Source organism: Engystomops pustulosus, chromosome 6, assembly GCF_040894005.1.
Source record: "Engystomops pustulosus chromosome 6, aEngPut4.maternal, whole genome shotgun sequence".
Taxonomy (NCBI): domain Eukaryota; kingdom Metazoa; phylum Chordata; class Amphibia; order Anura; family Leptodactylidae; genus Engystomops; species Engystomops pustulosus.
The window spans coordinates 88,425,086-88,450,831 of NC_092416.1; the positions used below are offsets into that span (position 1 = coordinate 88,425,086).

At 40.1% G+C, this 25,746-nt stretch overlaps 1 protein-coding gene across 4 annotated transcripts in view; it reads right to left on the reverse strand.

Annotated features, from left to right (window-relative positions):
* Positions 1 to 240: 240 nt before the first annotated feature.
* AP2A1 (adaptor related protein complex 2 subunit alpha 1) overlaps positions 241 to 25,746 on the reverse strand; it is a 44,961-nt gene continuing 19,455 nt past the window's right edge. For 2 of the 4 annotated variants that reach the window (XM_072110290.1, XM_072110287.1), the window contains exons 4-24: positions 24,687 to 24,880; positions 24,451 to 24,580; positions 23,993 to 24,094; positions 21,823 to 21,931; positions 20,463 to 20,613; positions 19,310 to 19,478; positions 19,066 to 19,203; positions 18,121 to 18,303; positions 15,976 to 16,073; positions 15,233 to 15,464; positions 14,935 to 15,099; positions 14,643 to 14,800; positions 14,118 to 14,180; positions 11,873 to 11,938; positions 10,607 to 10,689; positions 10,400 to 10,490; positions 8,584 to 8,706; positions 8,386 to 8,502; positions 7,261 to 7,330; positions 6,881 to 7,015; positions 241 to 4,929 (exon numbers count right to left, since the gene is read on the reverse strand). In XM_072110290.1, coding sequence (XP_071966391.1) covers positions 4,852 to 4,929; positions 6,881 to 7,015; positions 7,261 to 7,330; positions 8,386 to 8,502; positions 8,584 to 8,706; positions 10,400 to 10,490; positions 10,607 to 10,689; positions 11,873 to 11,938; positions 14,118 to 14,180; positions 14,643 to 14,800; positions 14,935 to 15,099; positions 15,233 to 15,464; positions 15,976 to 16,073; positions 18,121 to 18,303; positions 19,066 to 19,203; positions 19,310 to 19,478; positions 20,463 to 20,613; positions 21,823 to 21,931; positions 23,993 to 24,094; positions 24,451 to 24,580; positions 24,687 to 24,880 — 2,655 coding nt within the window. In that variant the 3' untranslated portion in view covers positions 241 to 4,851. The remainder of the gene's footprint in view (positions 4,930 to 6,880; positions 7,016 to 7,260; positions 7,331 to 8,385; positions 8,503 to 8,583; positions 8,707 to 10,399; positions 10,491 to 10,606; positions 10,690 to 11,872; positions 11,939 to 14,117; positions 14,181 to 14,642; positions 14,801 to 14,934; positions 15,100 to 15,232; positions 15,465 to 15,975; positions 16,074 to 18,120; positions 18,304 to 19,065; positions 19,204 to 19,309; positions 19,479 to 20,462; positions 20,614 to 21,822; positions 21,932 to 23,992; positions 24,095 to 24,450; positions 24,581 to 24,686; positions 24,881 to 25,746) is intronic. The other 2 variants (XM_072110288.1, XM_072110289.1) reach the window with 2 other exon arrangements.

Genomic DNA, 25,746 nt, shown 5'->3' on the forward strand with positions numbered 1-25,746 from the left:
AAGTTACGCCCCCGTCTACACCACTAAGCAGTATTAAGGTCAGTAGTTTCCAGAGGAGATAAGCAAGCACATGTTCAGCCTTGCTCGTAACATAAAAATTGTAGTCGGATGGATGGACAAAACAGAAGTGATGTTTGCGAAAGTTTTTCCACTATGGTCTCTCAACCTTGATGCAAACTTCAAACGTTATTACCAACAATTTTAGCACAAATCACTAATTGTCGAAAAAAATAAAAAGGATTCCATGGCTCAACCTTTTATTCCAGGACTTTGGGTGGAAATAATACAGTTTATAAAATACAGATAGAAAATATGTAAGTCTAATATGATACAGAACACACTAAGCTTCAGCAATACATCCATATGCAGCTACACACACTCTCAGGAGCCGTTTTAACTAGAAGTGCACTACACAAAGTAAGGAACAGCACCAGCGAGAACCACACTTCATAACCACATTATAAAAAAAAATAATAATAAAATAAAAGGTAATAAAAGCTGAAAAGAAAATAACTGAACTGACTCCTATTGCCCTCAAAAGCATGTGAGCAATGTCAGGATAACAAAAGAAGCTGGTGTCTTTTATCCAGCCATTTAAAGGCCACCACTGCTAAAAAATGGAGGAAAGAGGGGATACATTTTTATAAAGGTTAAATGAAAAAAAAAAAAAAAGTTTGATTCTTTCACAGGCTTTGGGGTATAACCTCTAGGTATGTCATCTGGTCAAGCCAATTATAACTCCAATACCAGATACAACCCATACACAGGACTAATGTTATAAATAGCATTATAACAGATGAACTATGGTGGATAGATTTCTAAGCGTTTTTCAGAATGTTTGGATAGGATCCATAGGCCCCCTGAGGACCAAAATATTCAACAGATTGTCTTTTTGATAAAAGCAGCGTATGGAACAATTTCCAAGCAATCACTTTTTTGGTGCACAATATACTGTGAACACAGACTGCTGAATGGAGAGGAGTGGACTTGATGTCTGCATTTGGACACTACCCCCGGGGGTATTGCCAGTCGAACAACCAGTCTGGCAAATAAACGTCCCCCATCACAACTACTAGCCATGGCTATTATTGGCCAGGGGAACTCCTTCTAGCCAACCATAGCTATGACTACTGGCGTTCATTTGCCAATGGAACTCCATCTTGCCAATCATAGAAAAGGCTAGTTACTAGGGACGATCAATTGCCAGATTTGCAGTTTGGGCACCAATCTGGCAATACATCAGGGTCAGGCAGCAGAATTCGCTCATCAAGTTCGCTCATCTCTAATGCTGAAACAAAGCAACTTCGTTACAAAGAAATAAAAACAATAAAAAAGACAAACCACTTTAAGGCTACATTCACACTACCGTATGGAGGACGTATATACGGCCGATAAACGTCATCCATAGACGGCAATGGGTGCACGGCACCCTACGCGAGCGGTACGTTGCTGCACACGTGCGGCACCATACCCGGGAAAAAGATAGGACATGTCCTATCTTTTCCCGTAATATGGCGCCGTGCGCCATGTATCTCTATAGAGAGGGGCGGTTGTGAGCTGTGCTCACCTCCTCCTCTCCCCGTGCACTGCCGTTGCCCGCTAAGGTACGGGCGGGCAACGGCAGTGTGAATGCAGCCCAAGGGTTTCCCACAGCTGCAAATATCAACCAGATCTCTCCTAGGCACAGCCCGTGCATGTACAGTCATGGCCAAAAGTTTTGAGAATGATACAAATGTTAATTTTTACAAAGTCTACTGCATCAGGTTTTATAATGGCAAATTACATATACTCCAGAATGTTATATAGAGTGATCAGCTTAACAGCAATTAATTGCAAAGTCAATATTTGCCTAGAAAATGAACACATTTCAACTTCTTTGCAGGCCTGCCTTAAAAGGAGCAGCTAACATCGTTTCAGTAACACAGGTGTGGGTGTTGATGAGGACAGGGCTGGAGATCAATCTGTCATGATTAAGTAAGAATCACACCACAGTGCTTGGAATCATTGTTTCTCTTCTGTTAACCATGTGTTTAACCATCTCTAAAGAAACACATGCAGTCATTATTGCACTGGACAAAACTGGCCTAACAGGGAAGAGTATCGCAGCTAGAAAGATTGATGACTGAGGTGCAATCTATTGCATCATCAAGGAATTCAAGGAGAGAGGTTCCATTGTAGCCAAAAAGGCTCCAGGGCGGCCAAGAAGGACCAACAAGTGCCAGGACCGTCTCAAGTGTGTTTCAGCTTTGGGATTGGACTACCAGCAGTGCAGAGCTTGCTCAGGAATGGCAGCAGGCAGGTGTGAGGCGGAGACTCTTGGAGCAAGGCCTGGTGTCAAGGAGGGCAGTAAAGAAGCCACTTCTCTACAGAAAAACATCAGGGACAGACTGATATTCTGCAAAAGGTACAGGGAGTGGACTGCTGAGGACTGGGGTGAAGTCATTTTCTCTGATGAATCCCCTTTCCAATTGTTTGGAACATCTGGAAAACAGCTGGTTGGGAGAAGACAAAGTGAGCGATACCACCAGTCTTGTCTCATGCCAACTGTAAAGCATCCTGCAACCATTCATGTGTGGGGTTGCTTCTCAGCCAAGGGAAACGGCCCTCTCACAGTCTTGCCTAAAAACACATCCATGAATAAAGAATGGGACCAGAATGACCTCCAAGAGCAACTTCTCCCAACCGACCCAGAGCAGTCTGGTGATCAACAATGCCTTTTCCAGCATGATGGAGCACCTTGCCATAAAGCAAAGGTGATAACTAAATGGGAACAAAACAGAGATTTTGGGTCCACGGCCCGGAAACTCCCCAGATCTTATTCCCATTGAGAACTTGTGGTCAGTCATCAAGAGACGGGTGGACAAACAAAAACCAACAAATTATGACAAAATGCAAGCATTGATTGTGCAAAAATGGACTGCTATCAGTCAGGATTTGGTCCAGAAGTTGATCGAGAGCTTCCAGGGAGAATTGCAGAGGTTCAGAAGGATCAACACTGCAAATATTGACTTGCTGCATTACCTCATTCTAACTGTCAATAAAAGCTTTTGTTACTCATAATATGATTGCACTTGTATTTCTGTATGTGATAAAAACATCTGACAAACACACATAAAAACCAGAGGGCAACAGATCATGTGCAAATATAATATTTGTGTCATTCTCAAAACTGTACTGGTAATAAATGGGCAATGTGATAGTGCCAAAACAGTAGTATCTTTTCTACAGTGTTGATGGCAAAGGCGCATGACCACTCTGTGCTGTGGAATCCCAGGACTACAGGATCAAACCGGCCTCTTGAAGAGCAAGTGGCTGCTGGGCGAGTGACTGTTTCACCGGGCTGGTTGTGTGTGAAGTCTAATTCCGGGATGTGCATGGATGTAATTTTTGACATTATCTGTGTACCTCTTGATTATGTATTAACATTTATATAATATCTTATATATTTATATATACCTATATACACTGGCAGGTAAAATGCCCACCTAAAAAGAAAAAAAAAGTGGCAATTACAAGCCATAAATGAGAATAAAACTAAATAAGCAATAAATTGCATGGCAGGTTTTAATGACCTTCAAGGGGAGGTAAATGAGATAACCTGCAGCAACTCGTTACGAGATGGATACGAGAACGTGACATTGAGCTTCCATTTCTTGTTACAATGCGGGGCTCGTACTTCTGACTAAAAACTAGGATATGTGCACCACCTTCAAAAGTTTGATGTAAGGATTTAAAATCCCCAGACAGGGATGGGTCAGACATTCATTTGTGCATACTTGGAATGACAATACGAGGTAAAAGATCAGTGTGAAATCACTGGATACAATACAAAGGCATGGAATGCTTCAACAAAAAACAGACATGACCGCATGGACATAAAAACATACAAGGAACTGCGGGGGTTCATCTAAGCAACAAGGCCGCAATGTACAGCAATACTCATTATTACTAGGACAGACTGAGGACTCCTCACTTGAAAACACTAGTTCACTGCGCAGACAGACCCAATGGACAGAAGAGATGGTCTTGCATATTTGTGGCAGTGACTTTCCCTTCTAGAGGTATCCCATGGAATTCCCACACTGAAGTTTGGCAAAGTTTTTAAGAAACATCTTTTCAGGATACTATGAATATTAAAAAAAAAAAAAAGGACCCGTCATAAATCTTGAGCAAACCCTGGTCACCTTCCTTCTATCACTCGTTCTACATCAAAGCTTAATGATAGGAAGTGCTGAAATGCAGATCACCCTTTACTGAACTTCTCTTTGAGAAGAGGACTTTCAAGACATAAAAAGAGAGCACATGGGGAGCTCTAAAGGAAGAATACAGAAGACTTTTGCTTTAGGCTTCACATCTACATCTCAGTAATGTGATAACCTCCAGGGTTTTCTCATTGCATCCTTCTGATAAACAGCATTTCCACTGTTCAGCAAGTGCCATGCCTGTGGGTCAGCATGCTGACTTGTGATCCCTTATCCACAGGTGGCATGGAGAGAGGTACCCCATGTCTGCTTTTCTGAGGGTCCTCGACTTCATGTATCCCTTTCAGTCTAGTAAATGTATAGTCACAGCAAGAACAACAAAATCTAGTAGAACAACCACACTTCATATGACGATAAGAATATTAATAGTTAGCCTTGTCTTGGTTTTTCTTTTTACAAGTTCAAAAGTCTTTTAGACTTTACTGGACATGGACCGCGCACACACACACAAAATAAAGACAATCTGTGGAGATAGGCAGAAACCCCCCGCCATCACATGCACACGGACACACATTTTCTTGATGCATGGTGAACCCTCCTTGTAGTGTTTGCCAGTTTTACTGTCTTTAGCAATCACATTTGTGTTGGCTTAAAACTGCTTGGACAGGAGCTCACATAGGTGCTTGGAAACACTTTCTTTGCTGGTCCTCAATGTAAGTCGGTACATCTAAAAAGGAAAAGACAGGGACAACTTGTAATCTCTTGTTGAAAACTATTTTCTAGTCTCAAGTCAGCAGATACCAAACCCAAGAACATTGCACACAAATGAATATATAGGAGACAGTTCCATTCCAAATGTGCTTATGCCCTGCCCTAACTATCAAGCTTAAAGGGGTTGGCCTCTTTACCTCATGTTTTATGTATTGTGTTTTGTAAGTGTGGGGGCAGGGTATTAGGTAATTTACCAATATACTGTACATCTAGTAATAGTGCTGCATTGCTTTCTTGATATGTGAAGTGAAGCCTCCTGTCTTTTACCTCATCAGCCAGACATCTCTGTCCATAAAATGGCCACAGAATGATGGACAATCAACTTGCCAGAACCTTGAACTTGTATTCAAATATGGTCGTGGACAGACAGAGATCACATGACCCTCCATCTGCAGTCATTTTATGGACAGGAATGTCTGGCTGATGAGGTAAAAGACAGGAGGCTTCACTTCACATATCAAGAAAGTGGTGCAGAACTTTTAATAGATGTTTACTGGAAAATTACCCAATATCTGGCCCCTCATAAAGTAAAGTGGGCAACCCCTTTAAGAGCCCAGTGTTTTTTGTTCTGCAGTAGGTGTGGAGAGTGAGTGGGCACTGTGAGATGCTTCATTTCTTCTGGGGTAGTGTTGCCATGAAACTGAAGACTTATTTATAAATTTGCCCACTAGAAGATTACAGGCAGTCCCCTACTTAAGGACACCTGACTTACAGTCGACCCCTAGTTACAAGTGGACCTCTGGTAATTGGTAATTTACTGTACTTTAGTCATAGGCTACAATAATCGGCTATAACGGGTATTAAAAAGGTGTCTGCAATTAAGATTTATTGTTAATCCTTTATAAAAATCCAATGGTCACAGAGACCAAAAATTTTGACTGGAGCTACAATTATAAAGTATACAGTTCCGACTTACATACAAATTCAACTTAAGAACAAACCTGCAGAACCTATCTTGTACGTAACCCGGGGACTGCCTGTATAGGCGATCACAGAGACCCAAGCACTGTGTAGAGAGCTCTTTTTGAGATAAGAGACCCATCTGATAAGCAATGATTTCCAAAACACACAAGTCATTTTTGTTTTTTTGCGTCTCCATTTTCACTCCCTGTCTTTAAAAATCCATAGCTTTCTTATTTTTACTTTTACAAAACAGTGTGAGGGTTTATATGCCTAGCAAGTTGTACTTCTTAGAGGCGGCATTTCATATTCCATGCCCATTATTGGGAAGCTGGAAGAAAATGCTAATGAAAAAAAACGCTTTTAGGATATTTGGGCACAATACCAAACAGGTTTATGATTTTATTTGTTTTTCTTTTTTTTTTTTAAAGTTTCTTTATTTTTTACATTAAAATATGAATAATAATCTTTATTTATATATCAGTGGCTCATTGTAATGAATACTGTGTAAAGATGCCATATTAGGAAAATCAAGGGTTAACCCTAGAGAAAAAATAAGTAAAAAAAAAAAAAAATCTAAAAATTCAAATCACCCCACTTCCCTAGAACTAATATAAAACGTAATAAACATTAAAAATCAAACAGGTTAATATCGCTGCATCACAAAATGCCAGATCCAAATATAAAAACAGTTATTGCCGGCAGTGAACCTTCTACTGGAAAATAGCACCAAAATGTCCGAAACACTACTTTGACACCATTTTACATCACATAAAACATTTGATAAAAAGTGATCAAAAGGGCGCACAGTCCTTAAAATGGCAGCAATAAAAAAAATCAGCCCTCATTGCAAAAATGACACTTGATACACCATAGTATGAAAAAGTTATTAGTAAAGGCGGTTTTAATCTTAAAACACAGCTATTCTGAAATTGAAACTATTACTTTTAAGTCTCTAAGTTTTGTCAAAAGTTTACCAGAAGACCACCGGGTGTAACTCATCTTACCTGAGCTTGGATATTGGGTTCTAAACGAAGCAAGCATCCCACTTGTACAGACTTTGTCTGGATGATGCCAGCGCCAACATAGTTGTCTGGATTAGGATCCACATTTTCTAGTAGTGCTGTGCCAAAGCCTAATAACTAGGTAAGACAAGAAAAACTTCTATGAGTACAAGAGGCAATCACCCAAAAGAGAAAGTCCATTATTATACCGAGATTTTACAGTGGTAAAAAGCAGTTTTTGTGCCTTTTTTAAAAGTTTTTATGTGTCATTGACAACCAGAGTGGTAAGCACATTGCCGAGTAACAAAATAACCAAGCTCACTACAGTCCAGCTTATTCAAGAAATAAGAAGAGGTGAAAAAATACACAAGCACAAAACTTACCTTTGCTTTTGTCACTTCAGAGTCCATGGGGTGGTTGGCCTTAAAAATCTTCTGTGCTTCTTGTTGTGGCCTGTAAATGAGGAAGGCACTGTTAGTGGGCTCGGTACTTCTTGTGCAAAATGAAAAAAAAACCAAAAAAACACTATCTACAGTTCAACAAACAGGTGAGGTCATTATTATATTTACTATTTTTTGTATTGAGTTTTAATGTGCAATAAAATTACGCTTTTTGTAATTGTGTCTTTTTATTGTTTCTAATGTTCTTGTGTGCACAATAAGCTGTTTTTTTGAAAAAAAAAAAAGAAAAAAAAAGAAAAAAAAAAAAAGGAATGCTTTCAAAGTGCTATTGCTACCTCTGTGAGCCACCTTGTACAAGGAGACAGCACAAGCATCCTTTCCGCAGTGGACTAATACTCAAATATTAATCTCTCCAAAAATAGTAGCTTAACCGCAAAAAAGGCTATTGCAAGAACAGACTATACATAAACCAATCACTTTATTGAGGCACAGTAATAAAAAAAATATATATTACTTTCAAGACCAAATAGAAGAAGCCATAAAACGTGCCTCCTGAGAAGCCAGAGACTAAGAGTGCCCTGGGCGCACACAAGGATCCAACGGAGTTGCCACTAGTACATTGTAAGAAGGGAATTCATTTATTTAATCTTTAGGACGTACATCATTGTGTTAAAAATTTTCCTGGCCGGTTAGATACAGCAGGCATGGTTTTCCATATAGGTTTTCATTAAAACACTTGTTTTTGTGGATTTCTGCTGACACCTAGTGGTCTCTTATGGCTATACATTCTTACACTTGCATACATTTTTTTATGGCTTGCAAATAATATATTTTTTTATTATTTTAATATAAAGTGATGATTTTTAAATGGACTGTTATTGCAATAGCCTTTTTTGAATTAGAGGGCCACTATTTTTGGGGGGATTATTATGTGTTGATCCGGGACGCCTCCGTAGGTACAATTTTGGATAATGTCCTAAGTTTGAAAAAACTCAAATATGTATCCAATGAGAAGAGTACAGGAACCTCTTTAGTTTTACTTGAGGACAGCAAAAATGCTTATACAAATATTAAACATTGTATTGTAGAATTAATAGTCTCAATTACAGGCTAAGTTGTTTCCAGCGCTGGAAAAAGTCCTGGGATGGCATCTCGGTTGCTTGGAAGAACTTGTTGATGGTAATCGGCAGTTTCAGTGTAATGTTTTGTAATGTTCCTCCATACCTACAGAAGACAAAGACAACATTGAAGTACTTGTGATCAAAAACATCCTGTGTTAGCAATCACAAACTGTAGATGTACTACCTGAACTTTATATTAATGAGAGGCGCATCATCAAAGTCTGATAAGCATTCAATGTTCAACACCTGCTGAACTTGTGCTCCTCCTTCCACCATCGGGTCCACTGGCTTAGTCTGAATATTGAGCTGTAATGCTGGATGTTAAGAAACACTACACAACGATTCTCCTGGTACGACAATCATGTTCAATCTCCCTTATGTCTCAGGTACTGTAGATTCCTTATATCCTTGCTACATTTACAGATACCTGCAGATCTTGCATGCAATTTCTTATCCCTAAAGAAGAAAATATGGGGCCATTGGCCATAAATTTAAAGTTGTACGGAGAGGATAGCCCCCTCCTCTGATGCAGATTAAAGGAAACCTCTCCCATGAAACTGCATCTAAAGGACATCTACCACATGGATTGAGTGGATTCAGCACGTACACATGCTAGGGGTGTGCCTCCTGAAACAGGATCAGTTGTTCTTTTTGCGTCTAATAGCTTCATTTTGAGAGAAATGCATTTTAAAATTATGCAAATGGGACTCAGGGGCTCCTGGCTACATCACAGAAGCCGCTCCTGGCTACATCACAGAAGCCGCTCCTGGCTACATCACAGAAGCCGCTCCTGGCTACATCACAGAAGCCGCTCCTGGCTACATCACAGAAGCCGCTCCTGGCTACATCACAGAAGCCGCTCCTGGCTACATCACAGAAGCCGCTCCTGGCTACATCACAGAAGCCGCTCCTGGCTACATCACAGAAGCCACTCCTGGCTACATCACAGAAGCCACTCCTGGCTACATCACAGAAGCCACTCCTGGCTACATCACAGAAGCCACTCCTGGCTACATCACAGAAGCCACTCCTGGCTACATCACAGAAGCCACTCCTGGCTACATCACAGAAGCCACTCCTGGCTACATCACAGAAGCCACTCCTGGCTACATCACAGAAGCCACTCCTGGCTACATCACAGAAGCCACTCCTGGCTACATCACAGAAGCCACTCCTGGCTACATCACAGAAGCCACTCCTGGCTACATCACAGAAGCCACTCCTGGCTACATCACAGAAGCCACTCCTGGCTACATCACAGAAGCCACTCCTGGCTACATCACAGAAGCCACTCCTGGCTACATCACAGAAGCCACTCCTGGCTACATCACAGAAGCCACTCCTGGCTACATCACAGAAGCCACTCCTGGCTACATCACAGAAGCCACTCCTGGCTACATCACAGAAGCCACTCCTGGCTACATCACAGAAGCCACTCCTGGCTACATCACAGAAGCCACTCCTGGCTACATCACAGAAGCCACTCCTGGCTACATCACAGAAGCCACTCCTGGCTACATCACAGAAGCCACTCCTGGCTACATCACAGAAGCCACTCCTGGCTACATCACAGAAGCCACTCCTGGCTACATCACAGAAGCCACTCCTGGCTACATCACAGAAGCCACTCCTGGCTCCATCGTCTGGTAATTATTCACACATCCATTTTGAGAGTGAGGAGGTGGGCAGAAATGCAGAATAGATCTGTGAATAACTAGCAGACAACTGAGCTAGAAGGGGCTTCTGTGATGTAGACAAGAGCCCCTGAGGCCCAATTACAAGTTGCAAAAACTGAATAGCAAAAAAGGTATGAGTAGCCAAGGAGAGAAAACTGACACATTTAGTCATCTACTGAAAATGATTCCTGCAATTATCAAACAAAAACAGAATATATTACAGCTAAAGGTGAATAAACCTATACCTCAGATATCGATACATTACTGGTTACAATAGGGAAACCCCTATAAAACTTATTAGTAAACTGACTTCATAAAAGGATATGATTCTGTAGGTCACCTGGATACGATACATTAGGAGTAAAGCTCTGGAACTGTACAGATGTTTTGTTACCATAGAACAGATACATGCGACCTAAAAACAAAAAGAAAATACAGTTACCTAATGGAAAAGAAGCATGCAGAAGAAATAATAGACAACTTATTTGAAAAGTCAATTTGAACTTTTCGGCTTCTATTATCACTGCTTACCAAGGTTTTGTCGGAATTCAGACTTTACTCCAATCTGCAAAAGTTGGTTCTCAAACAGGACACCATTATTCTTACACACAAATCTAAAAGAGCAACAACAAAGCGTTATATTATCCAGTGAGCAACAATACATTTGGGAGACCAAAGGAGGTGGAATCTACACATGTTGATACATGTACATGCAAGGAACAGAAGTGCTGCCATCATGGGGACACATAAAGAAAAGCAGACAGAGATTCCACAAGGGGAAATCTATGAAACAAATTAGCCAAGTGATCTGAAAGTCTGTAGCTAACAGGCGTTTCAAACAACTCCCCTCTGAGCTTTGCACCTGCTCTGTGTGTTCAGCCAAACATGGCTTTGGCTTACAACAAAAAACGGATGAATATTTTGAACAGGTCCATACTTGGAGCCCTCGTTTTCTACCAGACAACCACATTTCAGTGCAGGACTCAACCTTCCTGGGACAGTAAAGCGCGGCTCAGATATGTTGAAAACACGCGTTAAGTATTGTCAAAATTGTAGTTATGGCTGGAGCATTTCTGTAATATGATGAATAACAGGGGTAAGGTCAAAACACTTCTGATCCAGGTTATAAGTTAGAGATATTATAATGCCAGTGGTGCATTAACAAATACTGGACTGCCTACATTGAAGTGCATAACAAAACGGTACTCCAACGTAATCACCACTAATATCTAGAAAACAGCTTTTCTCAAAAAACAAAGGGGTTCAGCACTCTATAGCGATCCGCAATAACTCCTCAATGGAGGTGGCATAGAACACACGGCCTTGAATGCTTTGTTGATCACTGACTTTGTGGTGGCCAGATTTCACAGACCATACACCACGACAGGACTCATATAGTTATAGATGATGCAAGAAGCCCCTTACTTGCAGATGTGTCACACTGCATTGAAGTTTTATACAGAGGGGAGGGGGAGCAGTCAGAGCAACTAGGTCTACACCCGCCAGCTCTGACACACCCACAAATGACACATAGAACATGCAGAAGGTAAAATAGATGTACTGTTCATGTGTATTCAATTGATTAGTAATATGTGGACAGAACTGTCTGCTTACAGCTTTATCCCTGGAGTCAGCACTAATAAACTATAAAAAAAAGGTCATTAGTAGTTAGAGTGCCAGGAAAACCACTTAAACTAATATGAACATGAAAAGAAGACAGCACATTAGTTAACAAACTGGCCCTACGTTAAGATCACCTACAGGGGTGACATGCAGGAGTACACATGCCTGTCTTACTTGTTTAGGAGCTCATCAGCCTCTGCGATAGGTAAAGCAGGATCCTCGGAAGCAGCAGAGCCAGAGCTGAAAGCGAGGAGGGAGAGAAGAGAATGGAAAGAGACGAGGATGTAACCAAAGGAAAAAAAAAATTAATGTATTTGTTAGAGACACAAAAAGTATTAGTCCCAACATTAATAGACCACAAGGATGTGATAGAAAAAGGGCAACTGAGGAGGAAGAAACCTTCATGCAACACATTTATCTACAGGAGTAGAAATACTACATTTAGTATGTAAGGTGGCAATAAAACATTCATATAGAAAATCAATAAGGGGGAATTGCCTGCAATGATGTGCCCTTAAAACCCATCAAAATATATACCTCAATGTTAACCCTAGCCTATTTTCAGACCATTTTCATTTAATCAGTCACCATCTTTTAAGTGATTTAATCTTTTCATTTTTGTCTTTTTAAGCCAAAAGTTGGTATAACATTGGAGATAAGAACATGTATAGTCTTTGTAGCTGCATTTCAAGACCTAAATGTTTAGCATTTTCACTTAACTGCAGTCAGTGAGGAAGGGGAGCTTATCAGCATTTTTAATACTCATTGCAGACAAGAGGAAGACTGGCAGGTCAGTGGCTGACAATTCATCAACACTTCAGTGGGCAGAGAGTGAAAAGCCCTCTGCTGCACCAATGACAACACTGTGAATGGTGCCAGTAGAGCAGCAATAAGCACAGGGCCTTCCTGTCCCCACTGTCAATATGACACTAACTTGATTGTATTATAAGGGTATAGTTTGTTAATTTCATTGGATTGGCGTGACTGGCTTGCCTACCAACAAAATTAAGCATGATAAAGCAGGGACACTTACTCATAGATCCAGGTAGTATGACTGTAGTAATCTTCTTATATTTTGTTTTTCATGGCTACCTTCCTTCTTAAATCAACTTTTAAAATGATAATCTATCAGAGGGCTCTGGGGGCATCAAAGGCTGTAACATTTTGACAGAGCACTCCCCTCCCACTGTGTGCTCCCGGCTGCCGAATTTACAGGAAAGGCAGGGGAGGGAGAGAATCACGCATGCTGCCGCAGTGTAACAACAGATTGTAAAAGCAGAACAGAGGAATTCTGTAACATACTCATAGCTCTTCAGGCTTATTAACATAACGTTAAAAGTTTATTTTAGAAGAAATTAGGTACTGAATAACAAATATAAGATTACCACAGTCATGTTGCCTGGATCTAGGAGTAAGGGCTCCTGGATTAGGATATTTGATTTTGATGGTAGATTTACGATAAGGGTTAAACCCACATGGCAGAGCTTGGTCTGTATAGTGGCTTCATTTCACAGACTGAACAGGGCCCTGGATACAGGATTCCAAGCATTTTATAAACTTCCACAAGATGCTGCAGCCAACGATGGACGATGGCAGTCACCAGCAAGACATTGGCTGCAGCTGGCACATACAGCATAACATCGCTATAGGAAAAGTAGTAGTTCATTTAATTAAAACAAAACAGACATTTGGAAAATGGAATTCTCTCTAAATGAAAGATTGTTGGGGAACCAGAAAAGTTTGTCTAAAAAGCTTATAAAGTACCACGTACAATTCAGTTTTCACTTGTAGGGTGTTACACGAGCTAGCAGATTCCCATTAAATATCAATAGTGTGCAACAATTAGATGCCAGGTACAATTCATTCCTTCATAATTGTGTAATGGCTACTTTACTTTATATACTATGGTTTGCTATAAATCATTTAATACTTTTCAATGTCTCAAGGTTTTTTTTTTTTTAATTTCCATTCAGCATTGTATTGCCCAGAATGCCCCATGCATCCCCACCTCCCCCCAAGAGGAAATGGCAATAAAAGAAAAAGAGTCCAAGATTTTAAAAATAATTACATATGACTAATGAAAGCAGGGGGCTATTAAATATTAGCCACCATAAATCAGTCACTACCGTCCTCTGGCACTTCCTTCCCCTCTACTGCCGCATGTCTCCTACAGCTTGAGTTTCATTGTGAATCAGACACCAGAATACAGTGTTAGTATACACCAGAGTATACAGTGTTATTGTTTTATAGCCGCACCCAGCCATGTGGTGTTGTTTTTTGTTTTGTTTTTTTTAAATCCCAAACAAGCCCTTTAAAGGATCATTTTATACTTGAAGAAAGAATGTGGCAAAAGAAAACAAAAAACTATATAATATGAAAATGTATGAACATGCTATAAGGTTACTGAATCAGCCCTTACTCTGCAGGCTGGGCTGCATCGACCAACAAAGATGAGGGACTCCCGGATGGCGGCTCCAAGTCACTGAACACCATCCAATTACAGGCACAGAAAGACAGACATAGACAAGAAACAATCCCACCAGCGGCAAGATAGAAAGAGAAAAAAAAAAAATAAAGACCAAGGGGGAAAAAAAAAAAAACACAGGAAACTGACATACAATTAGACAGTCAACAGACAGAAAATCAGGATACATACAACAATGTAAATGGGAGAATGGACCGAGTAATCAGCATACACAGTGAGGCAGACTCAGTGAAAGCCTTTAGTAGAATATTCTAGCTCGTGTTGCAGTCCTACACACTGTTTCATGTCAAAAGTATGTACACAAGTTCTCCTCCGCAAAGATGAAGGTCTGTTGTGTCAGAGACCTTTTTTACCCCGTTGGGCAAAATTGTTTTTCAATGAAGTAAACATATTTATTTTTAACTCCATGTAACAAAGAATAAGTGACTTGTTCTGTGATGAATAACAGGAGGACCATACCTGAGAAAGTTCTCTTCAGTTCCTGGAGCTAGTGAGGCAGCGGCAGATGGCGTATCTGAGAACACATCAACCAGGAGATTGCCAGAACTTGGTGCCGCTGATCCTGTGACAGGGGCACTCCTCAGGTTCAGGAGATCAGCAGACGGTGAAGGAGTAGACTGTAAAAAACACAAAATTTAGCAGAAACAGGTAAAATATGTGAAAAAAGGCATGTAAAATTTGTACAAATTTTATGTGGAGTCTGAAGCCAGACTCCTATTGCTGCTTCACTGCCCTATATTGAGAATCTTACTGCTGTGCTTGGTGTCGCTTCCACTCCGCCATTAACTTCAGAGTTCTGATCTTTTTTCCCTTCTTCAAGCTCACTGACAGCACCAGGTCCCTTCTTCTTCTTAAGTTTTGCGAGAATAGAAGACTCCCTTTCAGGGAAAGGGGGCATCTCTTCCAAGACTGTAGCCTACACAACCAAAAATGAGACAAACAATCTTTACCCTGCCACATGTACTTGCATATGTGAAACATACATATGTGACACGGAAATCTTTGACAAATCATTGCAAACACAATAAGGCAGAAACAGAACTGCTTACCAGGACATCTGTGCTGGCAATGGAGCTGAGCTTTAGGTATTCTACTGCCCTCTGCTGAAGCTCCACATCTGCATTTCTGATTTGACTATCTGAGCGCAGCACATCTTGGATAGTAGGTTTAGTTTCCGGAAAAAGGTTTATAAACTTTATGTATGTGGACAATAGAAGGGCTCGGGTGGATACACTGCACAGGTGAAATTTAGAATGCAGGAGGTTAAACTGCACAAGAGGGCTGCAGAGAGAAACAAAAATAATTGAAAACTACCATGTAGCCGCATGCATTCACATTAATAAACATACAAATAAAAGACTAATGAAAAAAAGCCATTTGATTCATCCACATAGGAAGGTCTCCATCAGAAGCTGTATTTTACCCATATTCCATAAGATCACACAGTTATTCTGGGATTGTAAACCCGTGTTGCAGTAATCAAACCTCTGCCATTAGTTATCCGTAGAAAAGCCTTTATAACTCGTTCTCACCAACAGCAGATAAGCTTTAACATCTATATTTAGATGTCATTGTCCCCCAAAAGCTTGGGCAGTGGGTCAATAGTAAGAGTTAGGTAAATACTCTCCCCTCTATCATAGCTCACGTATGCACTACAAATGTTGTCCACTTAATAGGACACGTTACTGTTGTATGTAAAATTTATTTTTCTTTGGAAAATCAAAAAATCTTTTACAAAAAAACCCCCACACATCTAAATTTAGAGGGGAAAATAGAAGGCTATGTGTCTCACCTTGATCTAGGGTCTCCAGCAATAAGGTTACCAAATTCACCCAGGATATAACCACCAACTTTAACCATGTTCTCATGACATGCAGGGGCCTGTAAAGCCTGCAAATATAATATAATATAATATATAGTAGGTTCAGCAGTCTTTTCAGAATTTACTATTTTGGGGATAATTACCAGTCTTTATTAAATTTTAAACATATAACATTGAACCCCAAATAAATCAACCCATTTTTAAATCTGCACCCCTCAAACTATCAGAAACAGGAAGATTGTTAACCCCTCAAATTTTGTTGGAAATGTGTAAGATTAAGGGCTAAATGAACGTATTACCAACAGATAAAAACGATCTTAAAATTTGCTATGCAATTTCTCCCAATCCCACCAAATGAGATGCATTTTCCAGTGTTAATAGCTATCCCTATTGTTGAAAAGTTACCGTAATTATTTTTTTTTTAGGGTAGAAGTAGAAATGCATCAATTCGGTTCTTGATTTTTTACTCTTGGTGTTCACCATATTGCCAAATAAACATGTTATCTTTATTCTATGGGTCAATACGATTACGGGGATACCACACTTAGATCCCCCCCTCCGCCCCACCTTTAGGTTTTATTTAGCAAACTTAGTAAAAACGTAAGAAAAAAAAAAATCTATAATTTTTGCATCACCGTCTTCCAAGTGGCATAACATTTTTACTTTTTTGGATATGGAGATGGTTGATGGCTTGTTTTTTTGCGGGGCATATACTTTGCAACAGTATTATTCTGGAGTACATGTTTTTTTAAATCACTTTTTATTGGATTTTTTTTGGTGGGATGAAATCTATAAAAATCATAATTTTTGGTGGGATGAAATCTATAAAAATCATAATTTTTGGTGGGATGAAATCTATAAAAATCATAACTTTTTTTTTTTTCTTTTATAGCTTTCATTGTGTGGATTCCATAATGATTATTTAATTCTACGGGTAGTTACAGACACGGTGATGCTATATATGTTGGGTTTATGTTATGATTCAGAAGTTTTTTTTGTATTACATGTCTCATTGGTGGTCAGGCATGTTAAATACCCATGGGAAAAGTAGGTGAATCCAGCAACCAGGCAAAAAATATATTACCGTATTTTCTGCCCTATAGGGCGCACCGGACTATAAGGCGCATTAGTCCGATGCGCCTTATATATGTAATAATTACATATATAAGGCGCATCGGACTATAAGGAGCGGGGTCCGGCGGCCGGGGGCGTGGCGGAGGTCCGGGGGCGTGGCGGAGACCCGACGTGACGCGGCGACGAGACGCGACGCCGAGACGCGACGGGGAACGCGGGGAAGGTGAGCGGGGAAGGTGAGGGGGAGGTGGAGGAGGGCAGCGGACCATACTTACATAGGTCCCCGCTACCGGAGACAGCAGATCTCCCGCTGGAGATCTCCGGTAGCGGGGACCTATGTAAGTATGGTCTGCTGCCCTGTGCCCAGCGCCATACATAGGGCGCACCGGACTATAAGGCGCACTTTGGATTTCCATGGAAATCCAATGCTTTTAAGTGCGCCTTATAGTCCGGAAAATACGGTAAATCATAAGTATAAAACTTAGTTTTTATTTCATCCTTTTAAAAAAAAAGGTACCGTGGTAATGACATAAACTGACGCGTTTTGAACTAAATGCTGTTCTTAATCATAGTCAACGTAGTTTCTGTCATTACCATGGTACCTTTTTTTTTTTTTTTAAAAGGATGAAATAAAAACTAAGTTTTATACTTATGATTTTATATATTTTTTGCCTGGTTGCTGGATTCACCTACTTTTCCTCCGAATATGCACTGAATCGGCTCAGTTTATCCGAGCACCGGCTCTCAACACATGGCTACAAGAAATGGGTGAGCTGAAAAAAAACTTCTTTTTGTTTAAATACCCATGTTCGGATGTTAGTTACAGCCGACACTGTATTCTGATGCTGGCCCAGCTCCGATCTAGACGCTGAGCATTAACTGGTTAAGAAAGGTTCTCAAGATTTTTATACTGGAAGGGAAAGTCTAAAATTAAACAAAGTTACAGTTCTATGGATTTTAGGTCTATATGATAAAAACATTTAATAAATTAAAGCCTATTATGCCACAAAAGTACAAAAAAAAAAAAAGCATCACCCTTACTTCGAATACAGTTTTGGCTGCATAACCTTGCACATCATCCCGGTTTATCACAATCTGGATGACACGGTACCAAACTTCTTCACTGACATAATCTCCAGCAATACGGATCAGGTTCAGAATGGTGTCCACATACCAGCTGTAATCCACAGCATACTTTTCAGCAAGGATGGCTACTTTCAATACCTGTGGAACAAATCCATTTGAAGGAAGTTAAAAATTTACAAAATAAATAAAATCAGTTTGCCATTACCACTAAAGGGGTATTCCCACGAAAAAATTATTCTTAAATATACTAAGGATAACAAACACAGTCTCTAATTCTCGTTTAACAGCATTTCAGAAATATAATTCAACCTAACCTGTCCCGGTGTTTATAATTTTGGTTGCGCTGTGATCCGACCCTGGTCAGGCAGGGCAGATTCTTCTCATGAATAGCTGTTCCCGTCTGCTGGAGACAGTGTGACTATCCCTCCCCCCTGCTTTACAAGACCAGCTCACATAGACACTATCTGCTACCAAGCCGCATCATCCAGAGACTTACTCTACAAGCTACAGACAGCATAAAAGGTCTTTATAGTAGGGGAAGAAGTTTTAGCAGAATAGACTGTGTGTGTTACAGTCTAGATGTAGCAGTGCTGGAGTGTCATTGTGAGTTATATCAATCTCATCTAATCTCTAATCTGTCTCATCTCTTTTTTCCTATGTGTCAGATACTAGTAGAATGTTCAAAAGCTAAATGAAGGTGTAGATAAACCTTGTACCCTGATAATCTAACCACCTAGTCAGCACACAGCATCTCATAGCACAGAGGGGTCATAATGTGTCTGCTTAGAGAGTTCCCGCCCACACTTACCATCAACGAGTTATAGGATCTAAAACAGCAATGTGTGCGTGCAGCCTGAGATTGCAATAAATTCAATTAAATCTGCAGTACTAGTTACTTACAATCTCCTCCCGGATAGAATAATCTGCCGTTTCCAGATAGCTCAGCATTTCAGACACAATCTGCTTTGCATTTGTACGGTCACACATTGCATAGAGGAGATCTGCCGCTCGCTGCCGGACGCTAACATCTCTCTCTGTCTGTTGCAAAACATAGCAGAAAGAAAAGTAGAAAGGCATAAAATGACTACCACATGTCTAACCCCCCCCCCCCCAAACAAAAAAACTCTCACTCTTGGACTCTCACCTTTAGAGCATTAATGACTGTTTCGATGTGTGTTTTTACAGCTTCATGAGAGAATTCAGAGCTGGCCAGTGTACACATGCTTTCCAAGGCTAAATATCGCAGGTTAGTCTCTCTGTGTTGTAGAAACTGGCCCAGCTGGTTGCAGGCTCTCACCAAAAGGTTGGGTTCGCTGACGAGAGAAAAAATAAATAGAATTCATCATTTGATTTCATTGAGGATATTTGTGGCAACTATACAGGAGATGCTTGTTTTGTTCATAGGGCTACAGTACCCTACAAAGCTGAGGAATTCAACAGAAAATGTGAAAAGGGTGATATTGTAAGCAATGGTTGTTGCAAGTGTTGAATAATTCACAATTTAATAAATAGGAAGAATAATAGAGAACAACACACTTAGGCCCCATTCATATGTTGTGTGTGAATATAGGCACTAAACCGGCTGGGGAAAGGGGCGGGGGTGAGGCGTGAGTGCCCTCTCCATAGGGAGCTGTGTGGCCACACTGGAAACCTGGACAGGAATAGGGACTGCCCTATCTTTTGCAGCACGGCTGCGCGGCTCAGGTGTGGATAGACACGGTTTGCTCACTGCACTCATGTATAGTGCACCTCTATGTTGCCTGTGAGCTAGCCGATTTTGCGGCTAGCTCATGGCTGCCATATACAGACGTCAAAGAAAAAGAATCTCTAGAATTGTTAGTTTCAAGAAAGCTTAAATATTTATACAAATAGACATAGCAGTGTGGTATTTTTGTAGTGATCAGTTATGATGCATAGAATTTTGCATTATTAAAGGATGCACATAAAAGCAATCTATCCGATGTCTACATAACTGAAAGCGTAGCTTACCTTTTGATAATCCTTGTATAAATAAATACAGGTCACTAGTCTAATATGTGTATGTAAGGGGAAATGCCATTTCTACTGCATAATGGGACTTGTTTTCTGCAGCTTCTAGGCGTTATCCCCTCTGCAGGCTCACTTTGTAATCTGCAGTTGCCTCTGAAGTGAATTCAGCAGCAATTTTATCAAAAAGGGGCAGAGCAGGAGGAGCCAAGCAAGTGCACATATAGAAACCTTACAATAAGATATTACCATTTCTTTCTTTGTACAATTTGTTTAATATATTAACAAGCAAGGTTATTCCATACACCTACCTGTCATAATGTATAATAAGGCTAATAGCCTCAAATAGTATAGCATTCTTTGCGTTTGAGTGCTGTACTTTTTTTGACTTTGGGGGCTCTTGGGCTTTGTTTAAGATGGTCTCCAAGCATTCAACAAGTCGTCCTTTCACTGCTGCATCCTCTGAGAACACAAAGGTTAAAATTTAAGACACACGGTCAACATAACGTTTTTAGAGGAATAAAACAAAGACCTGGAAAATCACAAAACTACATTAAAATCAAGAGATCTATGGATCGATTTACAGTGCTTTCTTTATTAAAGGGCTGTGTGTCTGATCCTTTAAAACCTACAACATGTCACAGTCTGGTCCATCTTTCACTGATGCCTCAGTCTACAGTTCATAAGGATCAGTGAAAAATTAAAGCAAACTGAAAGTGTATCAGCATCGTGTGCGAATATAGCCTGAGACAATGATTACAAGTAGTAGAAATTCCTGCAACTGAAACTGTCCCATACATGTGCCAGTCCCATCAGAAATATAGAAGAGACAGAAAAGTCTTTAATTGCCCATTCCAAACCTAAAGACAAATATGAACAAATGGATCATATAGAAGATATGAAAATGTACTATTAATTGGAGAATAAAATCTCTAAGGGGGGGCATGTACTTGCTGGCTATATACTGGGGAGACTGTGACCAATACATTTCCCACCCTAGGCTTATACTCAAGTGAATAGATTTTCACCGTTTTTTAATGTTAAAATTAGGAGCTTCGAGTTATACTCAAGTATATACGGTACTCACTGATAAAAGCACTGTGACTGTGGAAAACTGTTATCCATGGCCTGCTTCTGTCTAAAATTATGTTAATGAGTCTGAGGTGGTGTTACCTAATGAGGCAGAGTGGTGTTTCCAGAGACCCTTTAGTGTTTCTCCCTCCCTCTGCTCCCTCATTGCATCCAACTTCCCTCCACCTAATGTAATCCAACTAATGTAATCCACCTAATGTAATGCCTGTAAATCTGCAGCATGGAGGGGCTCAAGGAACACATCCCTGAGCTCTTCAGCTTAATTAGGACAATTTGATTTTAGAAGAAAGAAGGCCATGTATAACAAAGAATATTTGATGGTAGATTTCCTTTAATTACAATCGGATTTGTTATACAGAAGTCATGATCTATATCATATAAAATATGGACTGAACTATAATATTGAGATTTGTCATAAAAAGGCAGCAATAATGCAGTCTTTAATAAATGTTCAATGTTAGGACAGCAGATGTGCCGCTACCCCTTTCTGATACCTTAGTTTTTTTGCACTTTTAACATATTGTCAGACCATACAAAAAAGTTCAAATAAAAAAAAGTGGGCAAAAAGTTCTTTATTACCAGGTGGAGGGTAACACTGAAGAAGACGTAGCAGCTTAACAGAAAGCCATGGTGCTGGGACAAAGTAATATGTATAATCCTGCAGGTCAGTTGATGCTGAAGACACAATCTGTGTAAAGGGGAAAGAAGGATTCTAATAGGAGCCAGCATAAAATATTCATGTGTTGTCATAAAATATTTGTTCTAGTTTAGCAGCTTTGGAAAATAGAACCCATTTGAATCTATATAATGCTTCCTTTAGTAACATTTCTGCTGTAAAAATTCCCAGCCGTGCATCAGATTTGTTGCAGGGTTTTAAGGTCTTAACTGGAAATCAAGTTGGTATTACAAACCTTTATGCCATTGATGTCACATCTCAGAAGCCAGATGTGTCAGGACCAGAATACAGATTTGTTGAAAGATTCCCTTTAAATAGTTACTGATAACATATTTTATTACAGTGGTATTCCAGGAATAAGCATAATTCATATACAAAAAAAAAATGTGGACATACACTATAATGAAGAATTAAAATGCTACTGGCCCCTTAATAAATCCATTGATTTTGTCCCTGTAGACACAAGACAGAAGATGGCTGCTGGTCACATGTCCACATCACATGTCCTGCACCTGCCTGGGAAGGTCATGTGATAATCACTATGTTTGGCTGTAGTTGTAGTTTTGTAGGGACAAAATGGCGGCACGCTACGTGATCCCCCTAAGCCACACCCCCAATCACTCCCTGGCCACGCCCCCCAAATTTTAGCCATATTATAATAATAAAAATCATCTCAATAAAAAAAAAAAAAATACCCTCATTGGGATTTGAACCTAGAACCTGCAGTGTCCATGAACAATAATGACGCAGCGCCCCAACCAACTGAGCTATGACCTCTGTGATTGTTAAGATTTAGAATTTTGGTAACTAAGAACTGTGACTGCTACTGTTACACTGTGATAAAAAGGCTGGTATATGGGGAGGGATCTTCTCAGAGATTGTAATTATAGCAACTATTATTATTATGGAGATTATTATTATTATTTTTACTATTATTAATAATAGTCTCCATAATAAAATTTATAATAATAATAATCTCAATAATTACAATAATAATCTCTGAGAAGATCCCTCTCTATCAGTGGATTAAGTCACAGTGTAACAGTGGCAGATAACACTTCTTAGTTACCAAAAATCCTTTAATAAATATCACTGGGCTTATAGCTCAGTTAGTTAAGGCTCCTGTCTGCAGTGCAGAGGGTCCCAGGTTCAAATCTCAGCCTGGGCAAAACTTTATTTAATTTAATGAAATAAAGAGCTTGTGTCTGGGGAAGTCCTAGGAGACCATATATGGACAGATGGTGATCTGAACCTGATGACGTGGTCCCTGCTCACTGCTAAGCCGACACATCTCTGAAAAGGATTCCCTGCCCGATGTCTGCTCTGGGGAACCCTAGGAGATGCAGTGACCATATATGGATAGAGATCTGAACCCGATGACGAGGTCCCTGCTCTCCGCTAACCCGACACTTCTCTCAAAAAGATTCCCTGCCCGATGTCTGTAGAAGCCATTCTGTACTATGAATTCTGGTTTTAAAAGTATTTACTATGGGGACACAGCACCGGGACATGCGGGAAAATCCGTGACAATCTGACAGCTGCCCGTGACGCGGGGCAGAGGTAAGAAAAACGGGACTTTCCCGGCAAAATCGGGATGGTTGGGAGCTATGTATAATGTGCAGTGATGGCAGTTACACACAGCATTTCTATGGTAACAGAGCAGGACATGTTATATAATCACTGGGAGAAAAGCATACGTGGGAGGGGCTGTTACTGAGAACTGAGGGATCATGGGAGATGTAGTGTACTCAACCTATTTTAGAGAGGCCGTAATATTTTGTGAAGCCTAAAACCAAACTAAAGCTCCATTTTCTGATAAATAGCATTGAATTTTGTTGTATTAATTTATTCATATATTCATTGAGTTTTTGTATCAGATGCTCATATTCCCAGGATACCTATTTAACCATTTGAACCCAGTTTGTAACTCACAAGATGCACATTAGGTAAAAGCATCTGATAAAAGCTGGTAATGAGAGTAGGGGGGAGGGTCAAGCTGCATCGCAATGTCTAAGCCTACACAGTGAACATAAATGAGAAAGGAAAAGGGAAAAACTGTGTTATGGTACATACCCTGCTAAGTCTAGACACTGCCAAAGAGACACATGTCTTGAAGTCATCTGGATTCTTCCTGCAGAGGCAAGTGATGAGGCTTACAGCTGCAGTCACCACTCCCTAGTAAGATAAAGTGGAAATATATCAAACATTCTTCAAAGATGCAAATAATGTAGCCACATATGCTCCACACCAGTAAAAGAAATACACCTATACTGTCCTTCTTATAGAACTGTTTTAGCAGATTTATAGTTTAATGGTTTAGTAATCTATTAGCCCTTATCATTAAAACCATCAGTACAGCAGAAGCCAAGCAGGATATTGGAAGAACTATAGAGTAATATTTACTTGCTGTCATGTAGTTCTAACACAGAAATCATTGTGAATTAACCATTCATCCGATGGAAACGCCTTCATATTTTTATTTTTATTTAGCCATGAGCCCTGTATATGTTCATATACCAAAAGCCAAATACCATGTGTTGATCATTCAGGAGATGAACTACTCGTGATGTCCATTCACCCATTGGCACAAGGTCAGGTGACGTCTTGTATAGTCTTAAGAGGCAAAGAGCAGCACTCTGCTTCACACTATCCATGGTGTCTCTATAAAAGGACAAAACATCAACTTTTGTTAGACATATGCCTGGAAGCATCCAAGAAATGAATAGTAGAAAAATTAATTAAATTGAACAGAGAATTGAAACTGTACCCTGCAACGAGAATTCTAGGGATCTCCGATGCAAAAGCTTCTGCCATTTCCCTGCTGCCAACATTTGCAATGCAATGCAGAGCCAGGCACATGAAGGTGGGGTTACGGCTGGCCAGGTCATTCTTGATCGCATTATTAATAAGACGAATAAGCTCACTGTTGGAATTCACCAGGACAGAGATAAAAAGATAACCCTAAAATCAAGAGAGAAAGATTCATCATTATACATTATAAACACGTTAATCACATATAACGTATTCCTACTTAGAGATTGGCGTACATTCCCTTAAGCTACAAGCAATGTATTCCACGGCAAGTGGATAACCAGGAAACATGTAAAAGGGATTTTTTTTTTTAGAGATATCACATGCACAAAAAGCTGCCAGGCCCTTTCAAGTAGAGTGATCAGCTAGTCACTCTTTCATCTAAAGACAGAGACTTTGGGTCAAGCCACAGACCATTAAAAGTCTAACTGTATCTTCAGTGAAAACAGAGCAATTCACTTTAAAAAAAGGGCTATCCTCACGTCCCATTGATCCACCTACCACCCGATCTACCTTTATAGGTAGATTTGTGGTGGTAGGTTCCCTTTAAATTGCTGTGCTGCCACTTTGTAATAAATAAGTGGCTTTTGGTTGAATTTTGGGCACTCAGGCTCTAAAAAGTTCGCCATCACTGCCATATGGGGAACCTGGCTTGATACCCCAGGCTTAGCTCCTTTAACCCTTACTAGGGACAGAATAATTAGTGGTAGTGTAGGATAAGCATCATCGCCTTTCTACTAAACCATGGCAGATAACGTGGATAAAGATCTATGACTCTCGCTAATTGAAGCTGTATCATTAATATTTGTTCTCTATGCATCTTATTGTTTGCTCTAGTGTAAATTGTGTAATGTATGAAGCTTGCAAGGCTTATGGGCGTCTTGGACTGACTTTCTCTCAGGAACTTATACGCCCAAACAGATGAGCACTGGCTACGAGCTATATACGAACGCTTGTTCTACAGTGATACCTGGACATTCTACCCTCTAAGCAGGGGAAGGGAGGCGGGTGGGGGA